General features: G+C 32.5%; 1 protein-coding gene across 2 annotated transcripts in view; it reads left to right on the top strand.

The window, feature by feature from the left end:
• The first annotated feature begins 1,117 nt into the window (after positions 1-1,117).
• Positions 1,118-16,511, top strand: part of LOC120344941 (rho GTPase-activating protein 12-like) — a 30,192-nt gene continuing 14,798 nt past the window's right edge. Inside the window, exons 1-16 of one of the 2 annotated variants that reach the window (XM_039414282.2) lie at positions 1,118-1,395; positions 2,236-2,317; positions 3,349-3,543; positions 5,056-5,167; positions 5,745-5,816; positions 6,133-6,211; positions 6,690-6,784; positions 7,271-7,336; positions 8,779-8,916; positions 9,819-9,904; positions 10,325-10,523; positions 11,200-11,391; positions 12,763-12,846; positions 13,240-13,686; positions 15,328-15,387; positions 16,004-16,144. In XM_039414282.2, the coding sequence (XP_039270216.2) occupies positions 1,233-1,395; positions 2,236-2,317; positions 3,349-3,543; positions 5,056-5,167; positions 5,745-5,816; positions 6,133-6,211; positions 6,690-6,784; positions 7,271-7,336; positions 8,779-8,916; positions 9,819-9,904; positions 10,325-10,523; positions 11,200-11,391; positions 12,763-12,846; positions 13,240-13,686; positions 15,328-15,387; positions 16,004-16,144 (2,211 nt within the window). In that variant the 5' untranslated portion in view covers positions 1,118-1,232. The remainder of the gene's footprint in view (positions 1,396-2,235; positions 2,318-3,348; positions 3,544-5,055; positions 5,168-5,744; positions 5,817-6,132; positions 6,212-6,689; positions 6,785-7,270; positions 7,337-8,778; positions 8,917-9,818; positions 9,905-10,324; positions 10,524-11,199; positions 11,392-12,762; positions 12,847-13,239; positions 13,687-15,327; positions 15,388-16,003; positions 16,145-16,511) is intronic. The other variant, XM_039414284.2, reaches the window with a different exon arrangement.

Genomic DNA, 16,511 nt, shown 5'->3' on the forward strand with positions numbered 1-16,511 from the left:
CCCAGACATCACACCTCTGATTACAGGATTACTGGTACCATACTCTGTCTATGGAGAATATATTTTTTTATACAATCTGACAATAAAACAATATTGCAATAAACATTATTTATCTTCATCTTAGAATTCTCCATTCAGCCACTTTAAATTTGTGTATATTATGGAGTATACAAATAAACTATCTATCCATTAATAACACTAATTCACCATAATACTGTAATATACACATATTGCCGTATTAGTCTAATTATATTACAAGAGTTCTTCATTTTTTGTTATGTTTGATAATTTTTCCTTCTTTTCAATTCCAATTCCCTTTTGTTTCCTCTGATAACATGATAGTACCAATTAACTTAAAAAATATTTTACCAATCAGATAATAGCTTTCTTCCACCAATTTTACATTTATATAAATAAAATCGCCCCACAAGCAGGACACAATTACAAATCTGGTCTGAGAAATATCTACAATATCCTAAAAGACACTCCAACTTAGTGAAGTGGAAATTAATATCACTTTTTGTAAACTTCCACTGGTTCAACTGTTCCCGGAATATTGAGGAATAATTACATTCAAAAAAAGATGATTGATTTTCTCAACAGATACATTGCAAAAATTACATAAATTCTGAAATTTGAAGGTACTGAATTGAAGCCATATTAATAAACATTAATTAGGACGAGCAGACCATTGTCCTGTGGGATAGTTTAATGTGGAAGGACCGCAGTTTTGTCTCAATCCCAATGGTGCAAAAATGAACATTAGTATAGCATTATTACAATTGATATTAGAACGTACATTCAAACTTCAACTTTTTTCTTCGACTTTTATTGGTGGGATAAATTGTTTTTCTTTCAATCGAATTATTTCTTACCTACTCGCATACTCCGATACAGTGATTTAGTGTTCCCTACATGAACTGGGAAACAGTCCAAGGAGGGCCCGTGCTGCACCATATGCTTGAGTCACCTCATCGACTTTTGACTCCCCTGGGATAAATACCGAAATATAATATCTTATCATACTGCAATAGTCTAGTCAGCTAGTCCCCTATTGTGGCAGTGAAATCTGAATGATAAATGTCGATTAAAACTTTTTATGTTTTGTCACAGTACAGTAGTATATTATAATGTTATCTAAAATGTGATGAGGAATAAATACTAAGTTACTATAACTGCAGAACTGCGTAGTGATTCAATATCCTGGTATCTGAAATATCGAGTATATAGTGATGTCAAGGTCAATTAATGCAAATGATTTGGGTCGGGTAGTTCGAGTGGAATATGATTATACTTACAAATCCAATGATGGGAGAAATATTAAAATAACGGAAGGAGAGGAGTACGTGCTTATCAAAAAATCAAATGAAGATTGGTGGCAAGTAGTTAAGAAAGGTAAGTTTGTATTTGCTTTTGAATATTTCTTTTCATTTATGTAATTTTCATAGATGCCTCATAAATATTAAACAAATATCTTAATTTTTAGCCAAGGTCAATTATTTTTATTATTCACTGGAGCTGTGTATTATAAATTACTTTTTGAAAAGTATTTAATTAAATATTTCTTTTAAAATTCTCAAGTTAGTTATGCCTAATACAGGAAGACTAATAGAAGTTATCATATTGTATTTAATCCTTTGTTAGTATGAACTAATAGGAATACCAATAGGTTAATAGGAAGCAATTAAGAATATATCAGCTGCTTAACCCATGAGGAAAGGATTATTCAAAATCCAAAAAATTGATATATTGTTTTGAGAACCGGATTCTTGATATTTAAAACTACAATAATAAACAGTGTTGTCTTACGTCTTGTAAATTTATTTCTGATTTTGATAGATATATACTAACTTTCCAAATGTTATTACTAATATTTTATAAAATTCTTTCATAAAGATCTGGGATGAATTAGACCTTAAAACCAATAACTGAGCGACAATTATATAAGATCGGGTTTTTGTTAGTAGCAAATATATGTGTATCATACAAGTTACAATGTAATATATATTTCCATATGCAATATAATAGACCTATTCTTGGAATGTCTAATATGAAATGCATTTATTATACTATAATAAGCATGAATAGAAGTTTACACGCATACTATATTTCAGTGTTTTGATATTGGGATGACACTGCATATGTTTGTAGATTACAACCAGCTTTTGAAGCAGCAAATATCTTTCAACTTTGTCTATATGATAATTCACTGTTTAAAAAATGATTTTCTTCTAGAGCAAAAGAAGCCAATGTATGTTCCAGCAGCTTATGTGAAAGAAATGCAGCAGAAAAGATTTTTAGACCATCCATTTTTCAAGTTAGACAATTATCAATTTATATTGATATTCTTTATTCTACCTGTCTTATGCAACATTATGCAATTTTTTGACAAGTATTATAATAGGAATGTTCATTGAAAAAGCAAGGCTTAGATAAAGGTGTGATATGAGAATTATGTTTTACATATTGATGGATAGTAGGAAAACCCATCCGATGTTTCATTTTCAACTAACATAGATCAGGAATTCCTTGAAACTTTTCTGTTGTTCTCACTATCTTTTATCTTCATATTTTTCATATTGTGAGATTTTTTTCTGTTGGGCATTATAGGCCTTAGTAATGGAAAAGAATGTTCAAAACTTGGTTATGATTTTGAAGTGCGAAAATGTGGGACGTATGCTTTTAATATTAAATGACAGTTATGATCTACTAACTGCAAACTATCCTTTCATTTAATTATCAGGAATAAGGGTATCAACTCGAATTCCTCCATTACAATGTTGTTTAATATAAATTTTATCCTAAAAGAATGGTTCCTTTTTTATATTTTTCAAATATGCTTTTATGCCACTAGTTTAGAAATTGGTCAACTGAATCAAAAATAGTTTGCTGTGTTAAATCCCTATTCCAGTGTTTCCAAATCATTTAGTACATGAACTATCGCCAGACCAAATTAAACTATAGAGCAGTGTTTCCTAACCTTTTTTTCAAGCGACCCAAATAAAGATAGAAAACCCAAATAAAGTTTCAAGTGATGAGAATCTTTAAAATATTAAACTTAGGATAATAGGTGGAATATAGCCAGTCATGTAATGAAATACTTGTTGATTAGGATAATGTCATATGTTTATGTTACCAAGAAACTAAGTATGCCATGTTTAGATGTTTAAAGGAAAATTCAAGGATTCAAAATTGTAGAATATTTCATTTAGGTAACTTGACACTAAATTACTTAAAGTTGCATCAAATTTATTTTTGCAAATGAGTTGATTATTAATAAAAGTTTAATTATATGTGATAAATTTAGAATAATCTTAACCAGTGAAACAATTTATGTACATTTTTTAGAAAAGCTCATAATGCAGTGCTGAAATCACAGAAGAAAGAGAGTGATGAGAAGAGAGATGACTCAAAGCCAAAGAAAACTGTCAAAAGACTTTCTGATGGACCAACCTCACAGGCATCAAAAGAACGAATGATTGTTGTCACTGGATCTAGAGAAGATTTGAGTGTTTTATCTGGATTCTCACACACATCAAAATTGTAAGTGCTGATTGGTAAATTTATATTTATTATTAGCATGTGTTACTTTGGCAGTCATGATTTTTTTTTTTCGGAATGTAATGAACTGTTATTTTATATTGCTGCTCAATAAAATAGCTTCATTATGATTGATAATTATGAACTGAATAAATTTCGTATAAAATTTTATGCTTTTTAAGGAATGGTTTACTTTTGTAGTATTAGTATTTAAAGATGGTATGAACTGAAGCCTTGCTTTAGAGTTGTATGTGATTTTTATTGACCATTCAAAGTGAATTTTCAACATTCCTTTAATAATAAACAAATGCTCTCTGTCTCTTTGAAATATCTTCAAGCTAAATTGCTTATTATGCTTTCAATTTAAATTAATCAAAATTCAAAAGTTGTACTGCATGTCACTGTAAAAATATACAGATTTGAAATGAAAGTTTTTTTTTTCATTGTATGACAGAGCTCATGTATTATTTATTGTTTAGCAACGTAAGGCAGGTTGAAGCTGTAATTTGAATCCATTGATCTATCTTAGGTGTTTTCTATCAAATCTTGATTGATTTCTCTTACATTTTAAAAATCATGTTGGGATACCCAGAAACTTTGATTACATATTTACGTTTGTTCTCCAGAACAAGTTTTTTAATATTTTGTTACTGACTACAAACAATCTTATATGTCAGATACTTCTCAATTCCATCATTGTCAAATGTAGTCATTAGCCTATAATTGCATGCTAAAAGTACGATACGCTACTCAAGTAAAGCATCAAAAATATAACATCAAAAATGATTTTGTGGTGAAAACATTCCTGATCGATGTTGTCATTGACCTTATAACTACATGGTTTGAAATGAACTATTTTTTATAAGTTGTCATTCATTGATTTAACATCATTTTCAATTAAGAGATTCAAGTGCATTTGGGGGCATCTCCATTGATCTAATTATTTTATCGCTTATGTACAGACAGGTGTTCAATAAGCTGTAAACACTATATATTCAAATGCATAATCAATGAAATTAATATTAGAATTACTAATACATAAAAAACATCTTCACATGTGGTGCTGTTATATACCTTGACTTATATTGTATATTTGTATATCGAGTTGAAAGTTTTTTTTAGTTGCTGTATTGTAGACGAAATTTGGTTGGTTATGGTTTTTAGAAAAATTCACTTTTCATTACCTGTCTTATAAATGTCAACACGATAGTAGTATTATTCTGACTTGCTTGTTCCCAAGGATTCTAAATTTTCCATCTATTTTTCAGCCAAATAGGTCATCAAACACAATATGTTATGTAACTATTGGCAATGTTTCAAAAAAGTTTTCAGGATATTGCTTTCCAATCGATACCCTTCACTGTAAAACAGAAATTTGCCTTGATTAAACAAGAGATAATCTACAGGAAATATTTCTGATATTCAGAAATGTGAATCATGCTGTATCAGAATATTATTTATCTAAAGTTACCTTTCAAGTACACTAGCTTTAAACTTTTTTATATTATTCTACAGTAGTGAGATGCGGGCCAGCACCGATTCACTCGATAAATTTATTGAAAATGAAAATCCTTATGATATTGTTCCACTTGAACCTCTCGCAAGGCCAAAGGAGAAAAAGACACAGGTTATTATTTTTGATTGATTTCATTGATTTTACACTGATTAATAGTGATTGCAGCATTAAAAGCAAGTTCTGAGCTGTGATAGCTTGAACCCATTCTCACCTTTTATAAATATTTTTTTGTTAGATATGGAACATATTAAAATGAGAAAGATTATATCTGTCTTTCTTATCAACTTGTTAGATGGGGTCGTTCCAATTTTTCATCATCATAATTGGCTCATGTAGCTATTTATTTCTCTGTTTCATTACGAGTTGCATTACAAACTCTTCTGGTAATGCTGAATGCTTTGAACTTGTATTAAATTAGAAGTAACTTCAATAGCACCTCACCCAGGGTGTAATAATTTGGTTAGGCAATCCCGAATCTGAAATATAAGGACCTTATTTTTGGCGAATGGTGTGAGTATTCGTCATATATTTTTAGTCACTGTCTTATATTCAAGCTAAACGTTTTTGTTATTCATATACTTCTGGAGCATATTTTTTACCCTATCAACTAGTTTTTGAACAGTACAAATTTATCTTATTAGTCTTGAATCCTTTAAATCATGAATCCATACGAAGCATTGTTTTCTAGGTCTCGTCTCGTTTACAAGTAAAACCAAGTGATGCTCAAAACGATGAAGATCCAGATTATGAGAATTTATCTGTATGTATTGATACTGATTCTCAATATCATTTTTAATTGTGAATTGAAATGAATCAAGCTCAACTTATTTGATTTCATTGTAATATGTTTTGATCATAATCTAATAACTAAACACCGTAAAATGTATTTTTGGATCTAAATTCTGATTCAATATTTATTGGTGAATTTCATGCTTTTCCTGAATTAACAGCTCTTCAGTTATATGCAAATAAATATCTACCACATAAATTATTGTTAATATGGTCTTAATAATTTTTTAATGAAGGTGTTAGGTGTCACAATATAAACTTCATAGTTCATACTCATGTTTTTTTAGGATTTTGTATCAACATCACCAAATGCTGCTTACCAGCAACCTGCTAAAAATAGTACTACAAATATGGATTCAAAGAAAAGTATGTTATTTCGTTTTCTTTGATTTTCATTTAGAATTTTAACGATCTATTGAGCGTAGTGAGAAAAATAATAATTATTAATCTTAGTTACGACTTACGAGCTTGTGAATTTCATTCCCCATTTGTACACACATTTTTGTTACTTCTTGTCTAGTAGTGTACTATATTGGGAATCCCAACACCGGGACTATATTTTTGAATTGACTTGATGTTCTATCGCTTTCTCACTTTTGCCATCTCTGTATCTGCTTTTAGTGTGTGGTAAAATAATCCCACATGGTACATTTTTTATTCAAAATCTATTCTGTTAATTTATTGCAAACCTCCATAGATAAAATAAGGCATTGAAATATTGAATTATCCCTATATCATATGTTTCAACCGTTGGCACAATAGTCTTCCTCATTTGCTATGCTTCGCGGAGACAAAGAAATCATCTATCTGGATTTTATTAGTTTGCTTGTATTTCCTCTTTTAGGTGGTAGTAAAAGCCCGCCTGCTGTATCAAAAAAGCCTTCATTCCGACGTCCTGATTTACCAGATAGTAATACACACGTATATGCAAACCTTCAGGTATATTGATTTGTAAATAATGTAGTGTTTTAAATAGAAAATTATAACATACCGATATGTATATCTTGTATATTTTGACTGTTTCAACTATTTATTTTTTTATTGTAATTAGGTGCGATATTTTCTTTAATATTTCTATGTACACTTCAGGTAATTTGTTTCAATTTCATTGTGAAGTTGTAAATGTAATGTGATTGTAAAAGTGATATGGTTGATTGTATAAATTTATTACAGAATCTATTCCCTGTTTTCCAAGGGGAATTTGATGACAAAATAAATATTGCCTCAATGACTGTATGCTAGTTTCATTTACTAGCTCATTTTGAGATAAAAATGATTTTACTGTTGAGATATTGTAATTGCAATGACATCATTTTTTTAACTTGATACAGCCTATCCTATTGGGTTACCGGTATATCTAAATTGAGTTGTTTCTGAGTGATTCTATGCTCATTATATCATTATATTTACCTTGTTATACTTTAGGGGAAATCTGCAATTAAGCCTGCGATGCCATCACATCATTCGCCACAATCGTCCACCCTCATTGAGGTAACTATAAATGTATTTTTTACTTATCGATCTTGATCGGTAAGTATGTTGATAGGTATTTGTCTGTTTGTGTGTTTGTCTGTTAGATACACGCGATATCTCACGAAAGCGATGTTGAATCCGCTCCAAATTTTGCATGTGCATTTATCATATCTCGGATCAGAAGTTTATTGATTTTGGATGAATTATGTCGTATAATTACAATTAGCTAGTTATTAATTAATTAGTGATGGGACATGCGGTGTCACTATTGAGTCAGAGCGAAAGATACACTAGATCGATAAGTCGGCGGTCTCTGAACGCTATCTCGTTAACATGTTGCTCATTCATGATTTTTGCCCCAAAAAAGGCCCTGCACAAGCAACCACTTCATGTCAGCCCCTTTTTTGGAAGGAGCGATTTGGCATCACCTACCCAATTTATTCCACTAGTGAGGTTATAAGCAGGGGTTATAGCCTGAGATGTGTGCAATGCTAACAAAGTCTAACATTTTTATCTGTTATATGCTCATGATGGGAATGGAACAAGCTTAAAATCCAAGCTTTGTTCTCCTACAGTGACGCTTTTTATAATTGTGTCTCATTTTGTTGCCAGTCTTCATCCTCACCCATTGCAGGATTGGTTTGTTCTGGTTTTGCTTCTTAGCTAATGCTTCTTGATCTTAAACAATTTGTTCGTCGACATTTCGCCTTCCACTTTCAGCCACTTTCAACAGTCATCAACTAAAAAATCACACATAAGAGTTTGATTTACCAATTGTGTGTGATGTACTTTATATCCATATATTCTTTATATCCAAACTTCAGAAAATCATCTTTACAGTTTGAAATTGATGCACTATGGGAACTTGAATTCAGTCAATTTTTTTATCAGTGTAATTGCATAATTTACATCATTTTAGTGTTTTAATTTTCTACTAGATTTAGATTTAGAAATTTAAATTATTACTTATCGATCTTTAGATCAGTAGTATGTTGATAGGTATTTATTTGTCTGTTAGATCCACGCGATATCTCACGAAGCGTGGTTGAATCTGCTCCAAATTTTGCATGTGCATTCATCATATCTCGGACCAGAAGCCTATTGATTTCGAATAATTAGCGAGTTATTAATTAATTAGTGATGGGACACGCGGTGTCACTATAGAGTCATGAATCGAAACCGCAGTTTCGATCGATAAGTCTTTGGCCTCCTACCGATATTCTTGTTTAAATGTTAACCATATTGGTTGCATTTGGTAAAACTTGCATAAAAGGTTGCATTTGGTAAAACTTGACGTCTTTTTAGTGAAGAATGTGATTGTTTTGGTTTTGTCTGTGATTTTAGATTTATGTAGCAGGAGGTTGATTTTGGCCTAACAATGGAAATAATATTTCTCTTGACAGTGGAATGTTGTCATTAAACTGTTTCTCAATAAACAATTTTTTCAAATTATATTATAGGTTATTGAAGATGAATGGGAGTTGCATTTAGACAACGATACTGGCAATAGGTATTATTATAATCCAGCAAGTGGAAGCATGAGCACGAAACCACCAAGAAGAAGTACAGATTCATTGAAGAAATCTCAAAAAACCTCAGTAAGTAGTTACTTTGTGAATAAAAGGAAAAATTGAGAAAAAAGTATAGGTATTCACACGATGATTTTAACAGCCTTTTAGTATTGAATCTTTTCAAAATCGGAGGAACGGAGGAAATCAATGCACAAACATCTCTGAAGCTGTTTACTAATCATTTGAATTGTATGTTCGAAGCATTTACGGTTATGAATGTTCCAATTTTAGCATGAGACATCACTGGCAAAAATATATCACTCATGACAAGGTGTTGCCTAAACATGTATATATTGGTACTTGAAACTACTAATTTAACAATAAATTTTTGTACTGTATTATTTTGTTGAGATGAAGGTGTATTATAATGAAACTATTTATTTCTGTTTTTGGCATTTCCAATTCAGTTTGGCACCATTATATATCATCCTGCATCATCCTATTTCTGCCTTAGCTACCCAAGCTTTGAAGTACTTGGGAGGTGGTGGGTCTTCGTTAGATATACATTTTCCATTGCACCTCCGATTACCTTGCGCAAGTTCAAATTCTATAGGAATATTTATGTGCAAGACTTCTTGCTGGACTCTTCGTCGTTGCAAGGTGGTTCATGTAACCTCTGGTCGGTAGCTCCATCAAGACCATGCATTTGAAACAACTGATTAACTATTCGCATGCCTGATACAGGCTGATAACCTGACGATAGGCTGTAGCAAATATAAGTAAGCTGCCTCATTTTCTTTCTTCCCCCTGGATAAATATGAAAAATCTTATTCTATCCAATTGGGAGTTTCTACTTTTGTTATTGATTTGATCCACTGTTTTTTATTTCAATGCTTTAGGCTTTAGCGTACAGATTTTTGTTGTGTAAGCATCTCTGTAAATAATTAGTAACTTGAGAGTTTGAAACAAAATTATTTTCACTATTTCAGAACATAACAGAACAAAGTTCTCCAGAACCAGCTCCAAGATCTCATAATAAATCACCTCTCAATGCAGAAAGTAAAAGGGTTCTAAGGTATAAAAGTGTATTATTTTATAGAAGTGTGTGTACCAATGCTAATTTTGTTTGTCTACTTTACATCATCAAGTTGTGTAAAGGGACTGATACCATGGGCAGGGGATATATTCACTTGGCTAACACAGACAGTCCCCAAACTCGTAAGTCGTAATAGAACTATAATAAGGAAAATCAGAATAAATTTATGGCCTAACCCTAACCTGGTACACACACTATGGGAGTACCATTTTATTTCCTATTTTAATTTAATTTTACAGACTTCCAGGAACCATCCTAAAAATCAAATCATTCAATCCAGTATTGATGAAGTTGCTGTTTTCTTAAAAATCCTACCATTGATATCATTCCAATTTCAAACTTGGTATTCATAGTTGAATAAAGTTATTTTTAATTATAACTGTATTTCCATGTTACAAGGCCTTCTCCACTTCAACGAAGAAAAACTTCACCTGCAAGATTTAAAAATCCAGGCAAAGCTCCATTCATGCAAAGTAGGATTGATAGAAAATCGAGAAAAGATGAAGAAAACACGGAACCCAATGAGAACAACAGCAATAATTTTCTTGTTGCTGATGAGTTAAGTTCGAGTCCTGTGCGTGGCAGTGAAAAACAAGAGGTTTGTGTATGATAATCTAATTTAGTACTGTTTGGAATATCTATAGTCATTATTAAAGTATTGTAGATTATGCTCGTAGATTTCTGCTCGTTTGAGAAATGCAAAGTGATGTGTCTTGAATGAATTGCTGATAAAAATAAATTATTGACTTTTACATTGATGCACATGTGCATGCACATCTATCTCCACAGATCCACATTCATCTACTTCTTTTGGTTTGTGCGAAGCCTGCTATATGAATTGCCTTTCCCCACTTAAACACACATTCATACCATTTAGAGCAGCAGTTCCCAACCAATGGCTCTTGGCTCCCCAAGGGAATTCAAAATCTACCAATTAAAATAAGACTATAAATACCACTGGAATGATAAACGGGGGCCACCCATGAGTGCTAAATGCCTCCGGAAGAGGGCCACGAGCCATAAGAGAGTTGGAATCCACTGATTTAGAGCCAGTGTTGACTGAAGTTTAGGAAACATTTCGAAGTCTCACTGGTAGTTAGTTGATGATCAGTCAAAGTCATTCCATTTGGATGATCGGAGTCGCTTTGAATCTTTAATACGATCAAACTCAAGTCGCGTTTATGACTCCAGTTTCCCCAACAAACGCACTCTACCTGTGATTATTCCATCATAGCATTAATATGCTTAATAAACTTTTCAAAACCTATTTTCAGGATTCTTTGCCATCTTCATTACCTCACAACCATTCCAGAGGGTCATCAGCTACGTCAAGGTCATTATCACCTAGTGCTGCCGTCTCACCCTACAATCCTGTTGAATCTCCATCCCCTACTCCCGCAGGATGGGTCAAAGAAACAAATGTTGATGGTGACACTGTACTCATTAACAGTGTAAATGGTGAACGGGTGAGATTTTATCATATTTTTTTTACCAAGTATTTCTGAAAAGGTTATACTTTTGAGAATTATATAATGTGTTCACAATAGCATGTCAATATTTGTATTTTATTGTTGTCATATCGTAGCTCACTTCAAAATTTCATTCGAAATTCGGACAGCGTGATGTCTTAGCGCAGGGGTGTGCAACACGCAGGCCGACACAATCTGCCACCGTGCCAAGTCATTTAGTGGGGCCCTTGTCAACACTGATTATTTCCCCATCAAGCATAAAATCACAATCCGACAGTTTGTGTTTGAAAAGTTGCTCACATGGATTAAAATACATAAATGTTTTTTGCTCTTGTTAAATATTCGTCGTTCTGCCCGATGTCTTTATTACTGCAAGGCTATGCAATATCCGCATTCTCCTCTCTTGCCTTTCCTGCAGGGATAAACCAAATTCTTTTTGTGTGGTCCGCCTAGATGTCTGAGGTTGGTGATATGGCCCTCCGACAAAAAATGTTGCACATCCCTGTCTTAGCGATTACTGTGTTAGACCTAACTGAGTTAGCAACGCATATGTACATCTTGGGTTCAAGTACCATGACCTTCACCTCACCCATTGTGTAATAAATTGGGACGCCAATGGCAAACTGGGAAGAATCTGTTCCTAACAAATAATAGTAGCTTCTCAGATATCAGTGGCCGCTTGTATTGGGCCTTGTTTTAGAGCAAAAGTCCTGAATAACCGTTGTAAGAAAAAATTGGTTTTATTGAGTCATTTTTGAAAATAGTGTTTGCGTATTAGTATTTTTTTCATTATATTGATGAGGCGATTTTTACTTTTTAGAAACACCTGACTGCAAATTGAATTTGTTTATGTACACGTTTGTTCAAAAGAAAATCTTGTCTCGTTTCATATTTCGTTATTTTTATTATTCATATCACATGACGTTGTATCACAATATAACACAGATCATAAGTTTTGTTGTAAATTTAAGTTGACACATTTCCTGTCATACTATAGTCATTTCTGTGACATGTTAACATTTGTCTATATAGCTTAATGGATTAGAAGACTCAAATCATCATAAGTGTTAAGGTAATTTGTTGTGTCATCTGCATTTATTCAGTTGGTCTCAATTTAGTTAAAGGATAGTCGTGTAAGATACTATTTATTATTCATAATCCCGGAAATTATTTTACAATTTTTTCAAAATAGTTCTTCCGTTTAAACCAATTTTTACAGGAATAATATAACAATACAGGTGTTTTGAGGCGAACGTTGATAATAGATGTCACAAATATGTTATTTGTCTTATAAATATTAGTAAATATTTTGCAAAAATGCAATGGATTGTGTGTTCATGTTATTTACATAATATCTTATTTATTCAGTGGAATCAGTTTTTCGATACAGACAGTGGAAGCTTTTATTATTGTAACGAAGTAACCAGAGTTACATTATGGGATTTACCATTGGTAAGAATTTTATTGTCCTGCTAATTAATTCGAAATACATCACATCTCGAAATATAAGCAATATATATAGGATATTAAAAAGTGGTAGAGTACTAACTGTTGCTTTTACAATAATTTGGTAGATAATACAGTTTTTATCACATTCTTTTTGCAGAGACTGGTACAGTTAGCAGCTGTTTTATTATATTATTATTAAAATAATTTTATATTATTACTTACCTATTTAATATGTTTTGTAGATGTCATTATCTAGTCCTATTTATTTGACCAACTGACATTGCCCTACCTACTTCTTCACTGCATGATATTTATCTTCTCAATAACGTGCTGTAGTCCAAATTATCTGCCTGCAGCACCTAACTCAATGCACCTCTTTGCAACTTTCTAACCCAGATTGAAAACCTTGCACAAAGTAATACAACTAAGGGTGGCGATATCGAAAACTCTGCTGAGACACCAAAGACCAGAGGAAGATATTCTGCCAAACATGAGCGATCTTCCAGTGGGCCACATGATTCACCTTCTGCATTGAGAGATGCAAGAAAATCAAGTATACGAAAATCAAAGACACTTGATAGAGACAGTTACCTACCTACAGCAGACGGCGAGTTCGGTGATCAAAAGTCTAAATCATCCTCACTTCCTTGGCCAAAGAAGAAAGCACCTAAGTCACCACCAACTCCTCCTTCGGCCAATCTTAAACCAAGAAAGGGAAGAACTCGGGATAAGAACGCAAACAAAAGAATGTTGCACTCGCAGTCAATGATTCTTTTGGATGGCAACACACACTCTGCAAAGTATGCTTCTCCGTTTCATCAAGACGAGTCTGATCCAAGCGAGGTATTTCATTTTCTTGTCTCTTAATTTTGCCGCAGTGTAGCTTAGTACCAATAAAAGGATGTTTATCAAAAAAAATCAAGATGATATGTGAATAGGGGAAATAAACTATAAATTACTCCAAGTAGCGTCTTACAACAAAATTGGTTTTGATTATCATAAATAATTGAATTCAACTACTTCATTTTGAAATGTCGAACAACCTGTTAATGATCGCCTTGTTCCACTTGATTCATTGTTTGTGTGATTCATTTAATGCGGCATGATCTGGCATTTATGCTTGCTGTTTGCTTTAGGACGTATCCAAAGCAATATTTTGTTTTTCATTTTTTGTTATTATATTTTTATCATTGTTTTAAAATACAAATAGCTAGTTATTAGGATACATTCACCAGTGCTAATTTGGGTGCTCCAGAAGTATGTGTACCAATATGGAGATAACTAATTTTGTTCGCCTACTTTACATCAAGTTGTGTAAAGGGACGGAAACCTTTGGGCGCAGGGGGTATATTCACTTTGCTAACACAGACAGACTAACACAGACAGTCCCCGACTCGTAATAGAACTAAAATAGGGAAGATTGGAATGAAGTTATTGCCTAACCCTAACCTGGTACACATACTATGGGAGTACTCTAATTTGTCATAGCCATACTAGAATGTAACAGACAAACATGTTAGAATTAATTGACTTTTTGTAGTTCATGCATGCATGCATCATTCAATATACACTTGTTTGACTAACATTTCCTGGCATGGGATTTAGATCATGTATGCCAAGCACGCAAGTCACAATGTTTTTTTCAGACTGCAATTTTTAATCACAGTATATGTCTTAATCTTCGAACTCTATTGTGTGTTATTTTCAATTTTGCGGATATCGGTCCGCCACGATATGTTGCTTGTGTATTTGCTTACTCCAGTTATATTGTTGATTTGTTAAAACGTCTTGCACCCTAAAATATGATGCGCCCATATGTGTCAAGTCTTACTGTGGGAATATCTAGTCTGACTAAGAAAATCATGATACTTCATATATGTCTTATGATCTTCCAGCATTAATAATCGTTCAATTAAACTTATAATGGACTTTATTGTACGACCAAAATCTACAGTTTCAGATAATTTTGCTCTTGTATTTATGATTACTTAAATTTCATTGTTTTGATTCTTAGTTTTTCGAAATTGCGTTCATTTTCTCATTGCTATTCCATCAAATCGTCAAGCTTTCAACTAATTCAACATTTTCTATAACATATCATATGCACATGTGATTCCACTTTATCTTTTATCGTTATCTTTACTTTAACTGTATGATCACACATTCTCAATATTCTTTATTAAAACATTAAAATGAAAATTGATTTACTGGGAATTCATGAATACTAATTAAGTGATTGAATCACAAAAAAAGTGTGAATCATGTAATATGAATATGAGTAAGATAATTTGCGTTTGCTTTTTCACGTTATCATGTTTGTTTTTGTTTTGCATACTCATCGAAGGTATACTTGTTGCAGTGAACATATTGATGAATGTAATTTGCCTATTTCATAAATATTACCTGCATGCTGCCTGGAAGTGAATAATAAACTTGCTTTTTCGCAATTAGTTTACTGACCATATTGAAAATATTTTTGTGCAGGCAACAGCACCAGGGATTTTGACTGGACAACGAAACTTGTTTGCACCACCCCCTCATCCAGTGGGTGTTAATTTTTCTTGTCTCTAATTATTTTGCTTATTACACTTTTTTAAACAATTGTCACAAACTGCTTGTAATTGTGGCACAAAGCTCAATCAGTACTTGTCATGCTTCAATGCTTTCCATTTACGGTATTTTTAATCTGAATTTTGTCTTTTTTAATCCGGTATTTGATAAGATTTGCTGAAGTCTGTGTTGAAATTTTATACTCGCCGAAATTAAACTTTCAGTATTTGAGATGTCTTGAGTCGGATTTCTAATATTCAAATTAAACTTTCCGATTATACATTTGATTAATCGACATTCTTATTTATGTGTAAGCGATAATGAAGAAATTCAGCCAACAAAGTGACAGGTGGCGTGCCTAACAATGGTGTGTTGTGTGGTGATTTTATAACTAATTATCTAATTAATATGAGGTCATGTTTGTTAATTAGAGTTATATTTTTCTTGTGTGTAAAACCCAAGAATGGTCAGTATTTTGTAGCTTATTTTCTCCGTAGATTTTAGCTTGGCTTTAGTTTATACATAGTAGTATTTGTGCTTAGTGATATGCGCATGTATACATACTATTGTCATTGTTATAATTTGCTAAATTTCTATTTGCTGTTGCCAGATGATAGAGCGACAAGGCAGATTAAACTGGACCAAACTTGCTGAAGCGGGAAAAAAGATAAGAAAAAATTGGGTTCAACTTTGGGTTGTGTTATTGTCGAACAACCTTTTATTTTATAAGGACCAGAAGCAGGCACATATGGTATGCATTTTTGAAAATAATTTTGTGTTGTCAACTTGATAATCCTGAAAACAACAGCTTTTGGTTATTGTGTGGAGTCATTTTCATTTAGTATGTACTGCTAATAATAACTGAGGCATTGCTCCAGTGGAAAGTTTAAGAATGTGTTCCGGCTTTGTTTTTATGCAAATTATACAAGTGTTCCCTGTCTTGTGTTGATCGAATTCTTTTTAACAAAGCCCACTTCCTGATCACTGTGTACAGTTTCAAGTATATCCTGTAATTAGTTTTCTCTAGGACAAAAAAGGTACTCCCGTAGTGTGTGTACCAGGTTAGGGTAAGGCCATATTTTTATTCCGATTTTCCTTATTTTAGTTCTATTACAAGT

This window comes from Styela clava, chromosome 5 (genome assembly GCF_964204865.1).
Source record: "Styela clava chromosome 5, kaStyClav1.hap1.2, whole genome shotgun sequence".
Taxonomy (NCBI): domain Eukaryota; kingdom Metazoa; phylum Chordata; class Ascidiacea; order Stolidobranchia; family Styelidae; genus Styela; species Styela clava.